Source organism: Phyllostomus discolor, chromosome 5 (genome assembly GCF_004126475.2).
Source record: "Phyllostomus discolor isolate MPI-MPIP mPhyDis1 chromosome 5, mPhyDis1.pri.v3, whole genome shotgun sequence".
Classification (NCBI taxonomy): Eukaryota; Metazoa; Chordata; class Mammalia; order Chiroptera; family Phyllostomidae; genus Phyllostomus; species Phyllostomus discolor.
This window is the reverse complement of record NC_040907.2, coordinates 82,409,006-82,421,071: the sequence shown is the minus strand read 5'-3', so window position 1 is coordinate 82,421,071 and position 12,066 is coordinate 82,409,006. Positions and strand designations below refer to the sequence as shown.

At 36.3% G+C, this 12,066-nt stretch overlaps 1 protein-coding gene across 1 annotated transcript in view; it reads right to left on the bottom strand.

Annotated features, from left to right (window-relative positions):
* RANBP9 (RAN binding protein 9) overlaps window positions 1-12,066 on the bottom strand; it is an 84,074-nt gene that overhangs the window by 6,178 nt on the left and 65,830 nt on the right. Inside the window, exons 10-12 of the mRNA XM_028511291.2 lie at window positions 10,915-11,059; window positions 6,854-6,975; window positions 4,990-5,141 (exon numbers count right to left, since the gene is read on the bottom strand). Coding sequence (XP_028367092.1) covers window positions 4,990-5,141; window positions 6,854-6,975; window positions 10,915-11,059 — 419 coding nt within the window. The remainder of the gene's footprint in view (window positions 1-4,989; window positions 5,142-6,853; window positions 6,976-10,914; window positions 11,060-12,066) is intronic.

The window sequence follows — 12,066 nt, the reverse complement described above, 5'->3', positions numbered from 1 at the left end:
CTTTACGAAGTGGATACTATTATGTCCATCATTCAGCGATGCAAACTGAGGCAGTAACAGGTTATGATCACACTGCTAGTACTGTATTTCTTTTAGTTAAATGCAGTTCCTTTTAATTTTCAATTTAAGTATCAAGAGGGAAAAAGTCTAAAATTCTGCTCTATTATTTTCAGTACAATTGAACAAGTATTTATTGGACATAGCAGCTAGGCAACTGAGGACACACCAATCACCAAAATCTGTTTCAAGGATTCACAGTTTTGTGAGGGAAGACAGACACATAAATAAGTAACATCATGTAGTGCTTATTAATGCACAGTGTATTGAGTCACATGATGCAATCACAGAAATAGGCTTAAGCTACAGGGACACTGAGGCTGAGTGAAAGGAGAAAAAGGCATGGTTAGAACCATGGATAATGGGTTAGATCCTAAAGTGCCTCCTAAAACCACACTAATAAGCCTGAATTTCTTTTTGTCAATAAGGCAGTGGAATTGTATAGGTGTGGCACAGATTAGTCTCGATTATACAGGGATCATACAGCAACACTATGAAACAGTTTGGAAGCAGAGTAAAGCTGTATCAAGGAAACTAACAAAACTTTAAAAAATAAAAAGGCTTATTATTTTATTTATTATAAGCATCAGGTTCCCAGTAGTAAGTAGCTAGAACCTTATCTTTCTTTACAAAGGGAATAAATCAACAAAGCAACATCAATGTTTTAAATCCTGCTGTAAAACTTAACTGGTGACAGTAATCAAATACATACAATTACAGCAGCAGCAACGCTGACACATTATCACTGCTGCTAAGTTGGTAGGTTTCTCGAAAGTGACACTATAGCAGTATGTGGCAAGAGCCACAATAAATATATCCTTTGACTCAATAATTACTTTATCCCAGTGGAATGGAATAATTCAAAGGAAGAAACATAAAGATATATGTATAAAGGTATTTACTAAAGCACTTAAATAAAAAAAATCTAGCCAGAGCAATGCTTAAATAAACTCACATAGCAACATAATAAAATAATCATGTAGCCATTTAAAAATAGTTGCAAATAATGTACAGAAATTAGAGATAAATTTTGTGACAATAAATTAAAACATACAAAATAGGATAACTAAAATTACTAGGTAAAATACATGCACACAGGATTCAAAGAACAAAAGTAAAAATATCAAATATAATGGCATTATGGGTTACTTATTATTTTTTAAAAAGTACCCTGGTGGGAATAATTTCTGAGAGAAATGTGACATTTAGGTAGGGCTTTCAAACTATACTTACATTTGGCTTAAAATTGTTAACAGTTTAGAAACAGTGAGTCTAAATGGCTCTACTGCTACTTCAACTACTGGATGAAAAACTCCCTTCTGGTTGGGGTTGCTCATGCACATTTAACTCTCTGCAAGGTCTTCAGCAGTGTCTTGCCACAGTGCAGAAGTTCAATAGGTAGCTGCTAAACAAAGTCAGGTAGTTCTCTAGGGAGCCTCTGGCAGGCTTAGGCAGTTAAGGAACAAAGAGATAACAGGGAAAGAGGAAAGGAAGCCTGACAAAATTATAAAAAACGTCAAGAGAAACTGGGCTACTGCAGGGACTCCCTACCATTTTACCACGGGCAGGCTACTTGCATGGGCTGCAACATGCAACTGAGAGGAAGTAGAAGACACATGTACCTTACAGTAAAGCATTTAGGTAAATCTCACCCTCGACTTTAGCCAAATCATTTTCTCTGTATGTATGTATATGATTCAAAAGTTTATACAAAACCAGGAAAAAAAAATAAAGATAAAAATAACCCAACAAAATCACATGTGATCTGAAGTGAAGAATAAAAGGAAAAGGAGTAATTTCTAAATCTTAACTACAGCAAAAAAACCCCTTTACTCTTTTCTTCATGTTGCCCTCCAACCCTCCAGCCTTGTTCTTTAGGTACTTGTAAGTTACATCAGTCACTCATGCCTATCTAGATCAAAAAGAGGCTGGGGAACAGGAGGAGGCAGCTCAGAATATTAAGGAAGTGTCTTAAAGCAGTTCATATTTGCTTAGAAGTCAGAACGGAGATACATTCCTGAGAGAAGCCATCTACATTCTTTAGATGAAGATGAATTACGCTTTCTCATAATTCAATATATAATCAAGATATATCTGAGAATGGACCATGAAATGCTATTTTCTGAGCCTGATGCAAATTGGAATCAAAGACAGCTGATTTGAATGAAATCTTAAATTTTCAAAGGCACTGCAGAAATCACACATCCCTTTATACTCAATTAGCATAAAGTTTTAACAAGGCAAGTCAGATGACCTACTGTAAAAATGTTTATAAATTCTTAAAAAAATTTTTTTAAAGATTTTATTTTTTAGACAAAGGAGATGGGAGGGAGAAAAAGAGGAAGAGAAACATCAATGTGCAAGGGAAACACTGATTGGTTGCCTCTCAACCCCAGCTGCGGACCTGGCCCACAACCCAGGCATATGCCCTGACTGGGAATCAAACCTTCCACCTTTCAGTTTGCAGGCTGATATTCAATTCACTGAGCCACACCAGCCAGGGCAAAATGTCTATGAATTCTTTAAAACACCTCATATTCTGAAATATCCCTCAAACAATAGTTCTCAAAGTAGCCCTGGCAGATGTGGCTCAGTGGATTGAGCATGGGCCTGCAAACCAAAGGACCACGGGTTTGATTCCCAGACAGGGCACATGCCTGGGTTGCAGGCCAGGTCCCCAGTAGGGGGCACTCAAGAGGCAACCACACATTGGTGTTTCCCTCTCTCCCCTCCCCTCTCTCTAAAAATAAGTAAAATCTTAAAAACAAAAACAAACAGACAAAAAAACAGCCCACACTTCTCAAAGTATAGTGGAGACACCTGGGTCCAAGACCCTTGCACAGAGGGTTTTGTAAAGTCATAATTATGTTCATAATAATACTAAGATATTACTTCCACTTTTCTCATTCTCTGACAACAATACAGTCAGCTTTTTGAGAGGCTACATGATGTGTGATACCACAAAAGACTGAATGCAGAGGCAGGTATGAGAATCTAGCTTATCTTGATTAAATCTTGCATTGAAGAGATTTGTGAAAATGTAACACAAGGCCACTCTTCTCATTTCCCCCCCACTTTTGGGAAGACAGTTAAATGTTTTATTTATTTCATGAATTTATTGTTGTTTTTTATAAATAAATTAATTTTAGTTTTAATTTTTTTAAAGATTTATTTATTTATTTTTAGAGAGGGAAGGGAGGGGGGGAGAGAGAGAGAGAGAGACAGACAGACAGACACAAGAATGTGTGTTTGCTGGGTGCTATGGCCCGCAACCCAGGCATGCGCCCCGACCGGGAACTGAACCTGCGATACCCCGGCTTGCAGCCCGAGCTCAACCCACTGAGCCACGCCAGTCAGGGCTTTAATTTCTAATGTAAGAAAATTAATAAACTTTTTGGGAATCTTTAATGGTTTCTTAAGGTTTCTAGACACCAAAAAGGTTGAGAACCTCAGTATCTAGCAAAAAGAACTCAATCAGTTTCCCAAATGGTAACTTTAGATAACTAAAATAACTTGTAAGAAAAGCCAAGAAATAAGTTTCTTTTTGGCACTCTTGATGTATCAGAAAAAGTCCTACAAAGTTGAACGGTGATGAATACCCAATCTGAAAAAATCAGTTATATTTTTCAAATGAATTCAACCTCAATTTCACAAACATTCATTGAATACCTAGGTGCTATATGCATAAAATATATTTAAGAGGAGATGAGTTAAGGAAAGATGTAGCCTGATCTCAAAAAACTCAATTTTATACAGCAAGTGTCGACAGCCATTTTGCTAGTAGTATATGAATGTCTGATTTGATGTTCTAACAAAAAATAGTTTAAATTACATAATCCACCAATTTTCATTTATTTAGCATAAAGTCATAATTTTATTTTTCTTTGAGAGCTGACAGTCACTGTTAGAATAGCAGCTGTGCTACCCAGTAGATTAAGTACTAAATATGGTGAAGAAACCTCTCTTCCCACCTCAGATACTGAAAATACAAGACTGCATGCCTTTAACTGGATGTGTATACGGTGGATCCTTAACCCATCCTAGGCCAGGCAGGTATGTTCTGTATACACAGATGCTGTACTGAAGCTACATACAGTACAGGCAGCTGTTTCATTTCACTGATTTATGCCACGTTCAGTGACACTGGTGCACTGACTTTCAATTTGTGTCTGGAAGGAACAGCAGGCACCTTGCCCTTTCCTATTACACCCAATAGGAAAGGACAAGCATACATTATATCCAAGCATCTGTCTCAAGGCCACTACTTGCATCTCTCCTTTGTTCTTTGAACTTCTTTCAAAACATTCAGGAGAAAATGTTTATAACATTACCTTTGAGCCCAACCTAATGCACTATTAAAAAAATACAATGGCTAGTGTAATGCTTTATAGGCTTACATGGGTAGTAGGACTTTTAAAAAAGTCCTATGAAAAAAACTTCTGAAGAGTTATAACATTTCCACAACTAATTACACAATGCTGACAGGGTAGGAGAAAACTCCAACTTCACCTGATGCACAAAACTGTGAATAATTTACTAAACTATGAATTGTATCTACCTTCCTAGCTATCATAAACATCAATCCAGAAAAGATCTGAAATTGTATTAACTATTCTGGCTTTAAAGATGACCCAAATCCTTCACTGATTATCACCAAAATAAAAACTATGCATTATACATTCAATTTGCAACAACCCTGAAATGTTTACTAAAATAAAAACCATAAAATTTACAGTTTTATCAGCATACTCACATTTTTCCTAATAACTTTGCAGATTTTACAGCTGAGAAAACTAAGAGTGTGGTGGCCCAACTGGGGTTGAGTCCATGGGTTTTACTTGAAGTCTGGTGCTCTTTCCAGGAGAGCAGAGCTGCCCAACCACATTGAAAGATTTGACTCATTTATAATTTTTTAAGGGGAAACAAATTTACCTTCAACATTTTTTTATTTGCTGTGTTCTTGCCACATTCTCTCCTCAGCTGTTCACTCATCGCTTGTAGCTCCCTTCCAAAGTGAATCATTCGTTCTATGGCGGCTTGACTCCCTCCACACAGCTGGCGTCTTAACTGACTTGAATCCACTTCTGTAACCAAAACAAACAAGTATTTTACTACCTTACTGAATGGAGAGCAACAGAGAAGTGAACATAAATGGCTTGTAATATTTTGTATGTTTAATAACTATTACCTAATATTTTTCTCTAAATATGCAGATATATTTAATTTAATATGGAACTTTGCAGCTAAAAGGTATGCTTTATCTAGGTCTCAAGAGTCTAGGATCCAATATCTAGCATGCAGCTGAAAGTCAGGTGACAACCTTTCACAGTGTTAGGATGTACCTATGTCAGGGAAAATTTTATAAAAAGTTAAGCACAATTATCTAAAACTACATTATGCCACATTAAGAAAAAAAAAAGTAACTGCCTCACAGGCTACATTAACTGCCACAAATAGAGATAGAATTAAATGATTCCTGGAAGCTGAGAGAGGCTAAATAATTCCAATAAAAACACAGAAGACACCATATCATACTAATAAAAAGGCTTAATTATACTACTTTTAGAAAAGCACTACTTTTAGAAAATAATTTTATAGTATTTATCTTGGTTGACAATAAGCACTGATCAGTAATTAACTGTTTAAATTACTAATAACAACATATAATTAAAATGATGACAGTTAATATTTAATAGGCACTTAAAGTTACTAGCTTTTCAGAGATTGGCTTATTTAATCTTCACAATGACCCATGAGGCAGTTACTGTAATACCCATGTTACAGATGAAGAAACCAAGGCACAGAACTCTTGAGTAACTTGTCTGAGGTTACACAGCTAGTAAGTGGCAGCTGTAGAATTTGAATCCAGGTAATCTGGCTCTATACCTCCTGTTCTTAATCACTATGCTCAAATTACTCTTTGAATGTTGAGATTGCTGATATCTGATAGAATAAAACTATGATGCCTTTTCAATCATACTCCTACCTTGAAAAAATGAATTATACATTAGAACACACAACCCTCAACAAGGTGGTTTTATAAATAAAAAAATAACTTTACATTTATAAAGCAGTTTCTTATATATACTCATAACAACTTGAAAAAATACCTTTTAACCTGAAAATACTAAGAAATCTAATGTTGGCTATGGAATTGTGACAAAAAAGAATTTATACATAAGCCTCAATAATTTTCACTTTTCAATTGATGAGAAAGTTTGCTGATGGTTTAACTTCACAGTGTAATTTACTACACAAGTTGTCAACAAAGTAAAATTAAGCATGACACTTCATCTGGGGGTGGGGAGGGGGTCATACTTAAGCACCTATTAAGTGCCAGGCAGTGAACTATACAATCACATATATTCACATTAAATGAATTTAAGATACTGTTTGGTAAGACTTTATAAAATCATCTCTATCCATTTGGTCTTTACTAGCTATATTAAAATAAGCATAAAACCTTTTTATACCTCCAACCTTAAATACCCTAAGATAGTCAACACTAATAAGTTGGTTCTATTGCACTAATGACAACACAAAAATTGAGCCAAAACAGTTCAGCAAAGAAAACTCTCTAGCACTTAACTTCAGTGTTCTGTAAAGTAACTCACTCTGTCTAGCAAGCTCCTCTCACAAGAGAGTTTAAGAGAAATAATATGCATTATTGTCAAATCCAATGGCACACACATCTTTAAATCTGATTTATGCTCATCAGCTGTAAATCAGTACAAATAAAAACATAACCTTGTAGTCATCATTTTTTATTAAAAATGTAAGAAATATCACTGCAGACCCATTTCGGTGTCACAATCTTCCATTTCGTGGTCATGTTTAGAGCTACCATTTAGGAAACCATTGGATGAAGTTTCTCCAACTCCATTGGAGTAGTGATCTGTTTCCATGTCTACATCATTACTGAAAACGAAAAAAACAAACCTAATTATAGAAATTGCATGCTTGTGCCTTAGTTTAAAATAAATTATTACTCAACTACATAGCCTACTTAATAAACTGATTTCATAACGTGATAATAACCTGCAAAAAAATATTTAGTTAAATCTTGAATGTATTCAAAAACAAATGTGTGGCTGACTTTTAACAAAGTTTTACTCCTGGAGATAAGGTGGGAAGAAGCACATGTATCAAAGTGTAGTAGTTTAATGCCTTTGTGTCAATATGAAGAAATCATACTTCAGCACATATGTCCCACTATTTTCCAAACTCAGACCTGCCCCTCATTCTTTGTTAATTAACTTTTGGCCCAGAACCCCCATCCTTGTCCCAGCATTCACTTCCGGCATAGGAGGGAACCTCACTCTCCAAACTACTCCTGGAGCCCACTTTACCTCTTTCCTGCCCTCACATTCAACTCACTTCTAGACTACTTTTTCATTACTAGTCTTGACATTTTGACATCTGCACCCACTACTTAAAAGTATACCCTCTCTCAAAGGTAAATAATAATCATAAAAACTACTCAGTCTCATCCTTTCTTACCTTTCTAACACCCTCCACTTTTTTACTCCCATAGGCTTTCTTATTGACTAAAAATTCCAAAGTATTACCAAATATTCATTTTTAAAATGTTGAGCTGGATATTTAGGTACAGTACTTCCAATTTTCACTCATTTTACATTTACTGAAAAACTATGTGCCAATAACTATATTTGGACATACTGAAATTGTTAATGTAGGACCTTCAGATCCAGCCACACATTAAGCAACAATAAATGAGTATCTAGTCTTTAAGATTCTCCTATGAAGAATTAAGCAAGAATTACACAGCCCAGAAGGAAACACTTGATGAAAATTTAAAAAGCATTTAAATGAAAATTACCTTTTCTCATTAAAAAGGCAAAGATATTCATTCTTGGAAAAAAGAAAACCACTGAATGAAGATGAACAAAAAGCACTCTAGGCACAATGCCACCAGAGGTGGTTAACCTCTTGGGGTGAGTTTTTTTGTGCGTGGGTAGAAGTGAGTGCCTGCATGTGAGTGCATGGGTGCACACACACTTTCATCAGTAAAACCTGAATGGTAAATAAGACAGAGAGAGAGAAACAGAAATATCTAGGAAGAAGGGAACTCCTTGGAACTCCTTTGTCAGTCAGAAAAGCTGTTTATTATATTCAATGAACTGTTAAGAAAAAAATCAAACTTTAAAAATAATGCTTAATAGAAATTAAGATCATAGCTTTTAATGATCTTAATAATATACTAAACCATTTTTTAAAAAAATACTTCAGTACAATATTTGAGAGGGATTCTTTCCTTCAATACACATTAAGAACCCCTGAGCAATGCTCCATGTTAGGTGCTAATGTAACAGGGTGCAGCCAAGAGGGGAGCCCCAAATAGGGATTTGTAATAGCGTCCAGAAGAGCTTGGAGATAATTGGCTCCACACCACAGGGCCACACCTGCCCAGAATGTGGGCAGCTGTGGCCAATTATGAGAGGAGCCAGAAACGGGGCTGCAGAGGAAGATTAGCGCTGGGATTTAAACAGAGGCACAGCAGCCATTGGAGGGGTCTGTCTTTTGGGGACCACGCGTCTGTTTAAGGACCATGCAGCTTTGGTGTCTTGGTTGGACCATGAGGCTTGGGTGAGAGTCAGGACCACGAGGCTTTGGAAGTGTTCCCTTTTGCCACGTGGAAGGTGCTGGGAGGACTGCGTGCACTTGTGGGGAACTTTAGTTTGTGTTATTTCAAATGAATAATAAATTCTTTTCCTTTTCACAAATCTCAGGCATTGAGAGATGTCTTTCCTCTGGCAGTGGACATAACGAACCTGGGGCATTCCTTTCGGGTAATAGTATATTGCCTCGGCTGCCCTTGGCCCCCCCTTTTGTACTGGAACACTAAGGACAGAATGAAGTAGCCTCTGCCCTCTAGGAGCAAACAGCCTAGTAACAGTTAATAAAGTTATTATGTTACAAGGATTAGTACTATGATAAAAGTTAATCACAAGGAATGACAACATTTGGTGGGGATGTAAATCAAGGCAAAAATCCTGGAAGAGGTAACATCTGAACTTGAGTTTTAACTAGAACAAAAGTTAGGATAGAGAAGAAGGAGGGCAGGGAGGAGAAAATTTCAGATGGAGGGAAGTATAATGGAGAAACCCCAAGTCTGGAAGTCAGAAATTCTGGGAAGTGATCTCAGTTCTACAACTTACTGGCTACTAACTACTGACCTTAAAAAAAACAACAACCCACATTTACTTCTCTGGTTTTCAGCTCCACATCTGTAAAATGGTTTTAACAGTTAATAGCATCTCTCTCTACTTCACAATACTGTTGTCAAGAAAGTCATTACCAACTATAAAATAACTTACTGTTTAAGAGTTTAAGGGAATTTAAAAGCTTACTTGCCTCTCTGATACTGAACACAAAGGAGAATGCTATGCCACCAACCCCTTCTGTAAAGTTTCCTACCCTGAACCCAGGTAATAATAGGTCCCTTTAGGTCCTGCTATTAGGAAGTTGCTGAAGGGACCTGTTATTTAGTATTTAAGGGATCTGCTATTAGGATTTAAGAGAAAAACTCACGAAATGATTGCAATCCTACCCTCAAAAAATGGCAGAACCCTCTATCAATGATAAAGTACTAATGGCTTAAATTTTAAAACTCTCATAGTTTTTACTGTAATATTCTCTTAAATTTTTTGTATGTCATCTCTATGGCCAAAGACTATCCTCCTCAGCAAGACAATCACTTTTTCCACAGTTCTCACACCACTTCTGCTGACTTACATCCATCCTAACCTGCACCACACAACCCCATGCCTTCAGTAAATTTTTGACACTTGTGATAGAATACCTGGGGATTCTGATAAATCTCCAAATCTATAAATACATTTTTTAAAATAAACTCCTTTCTCTGGAGCCATATTTCCATTAATATTCCATGCTAAAAGTTAGGTTCTCTCCCCTTTGATTCTGCACTGATGAACACTCTCCCAAAATGGAGTGTGACCAATCAGTTCATGTTATAAGACCAAACCAATATCAAATTGATAAAATCTATCCATTATTTTTATGAAAAAGATGTTATACCACCAGTCCTAAACCAAACTGAGATTCAAATGCTAGGTGATTTGGGCAGGCTGAATTTTTAAGAATTTGCTTTCACACACAGTACTCAATTCATGTGACTACATTTCAGGAGCCTTTAAAAGGTTTCATGAACATTAAACCCAAGTATGTCATAGCATATCGTCATCTCTTCTCCCAAAGCTCTCTGAAATCAGAAGAAGCACTCTTTCTGCCTAGCAGAATCAATGACATCCAGCAGGTCCTCAGCACTATTCTCATGCTCAATGTTTACTAAACAACTCAGTCACATCTGCTGTACTAAAGCTACTCAATGACAGGCTCTCAAATAAGAGTCTTTGTAAAATTAGTTACTTGAAGTCAGGAAATATTCCACACACATTTACACCAAAAAAACCACAGACAGAAAAAATAGTTGTAAATGTATTGCAATAAAACTACAGGTTAAATACAATACTGTGACTTAACTTGGACAAAACAAATGGCATTTCTGTGATCATCTGTGTAGGTCTGTGGGCAGGAAGACTAGACTGCAGAGCCACAGACTTGTCCCTGCAACCCCACTGCAAGGTCAGAGGGAATGGAGAGTAAGAAGGAACAAAGGAAAGAAGGAGCCTATGTGCTTACTGAGAGGCTGAAAACTTTGAGGAACTTGGTCTCTACCCGTTCATTCTCTGCGGACTTGGGAATTCCCAGACCTCCAATATGAGCCATATTATCCAATTTTCCCAAATTACTAAAAATGGTAACACTTGTGATTAGGTTGCTTATGGCAATGCAGAAGTTAGAGAAATCATTTACCTGGTGAAGTTATTAACTTGCTGTGATCTTGACATGTTTATACTGTTCAGTTCTGGTACATTCAAATTAGATGACTGGTGTTTACTATGGCAATATGATTGATGTGCTTTATTTGATATTATACCATTACTACAACTTTCAAAACCTGGGAGAAAAAAAAGAAAAAGACAGGCTATGAACATAGAAACAAACACTAATTTATTATTAGGTTGTAAATAATGTACCCGTATTCTGATTTTTGTATGTAAAATATAGGAGAATCAATGGATTATTTAAGTAATAAATAACTTCTTTGAAAGGATATAAATATATAATTATCATCTCCTCTAACAATTATGGAAGGCTTCATTATGGATCTTCCTTATCCTCACCTCCCACCCTCTGAGAGTAGTGTTATCATCACCCCTGAAGTGACTGTATGATATTCAAGAGGTGTAGTGGCTAAGAAGACAAACATGAGAATCATCTGCACTGCACAGAGAAGTATATAAAAAGAGAGATATTAATGTAGGAAGGTATACGGTGACTACGAAAAAGCAAAGGTGTTACTCCATGAAAGGAAAGGAAACAGCATTAGATTCTGTTTTAGAAAGTTAAATGTAGAGGAAAGATAACACCTTGAGAAAAACAGAATGAAAGAGACAAGCAAAGAAAGAAAACTAAAAAGGATTAGGAATAAACTTGTAGAAGTGATCATAAAAGCAAAGAAAGGAGAGAATTCTAAGTATGAGAACACAAAAGCCTTGGAGAGTAGGGCTGGTGAACCAAAAAAGGGGCAGGAGAAAATGTGCGGGGCAGAGTGAGCTCTGGCAGGAAGTGTGGTTGAGGAAGAATGAGATAAAAGGCACAGATCACAGCCACATCACCTCCCTTAAATTTATGCTTTACTAAAACATACGACTGATTACTTTTTCATTACCAAGCATCTATGATTTAATTTCTAGGGGGAACTCATACATTGGCTTTTGTTTATGAAGATCTGCTACAATAACCTATTCTCAGAAAGAGCTCTTCAAATTACTTTCTGATAATACAAACACATACATCTGATCCACCTACAATTTTTCTTCTAGAACATCCTGCGATCAAATATACACATGTGCAAAACTGCTACACAAAAATGTCTAGATTTTTAAACATTTTATTTTGGTT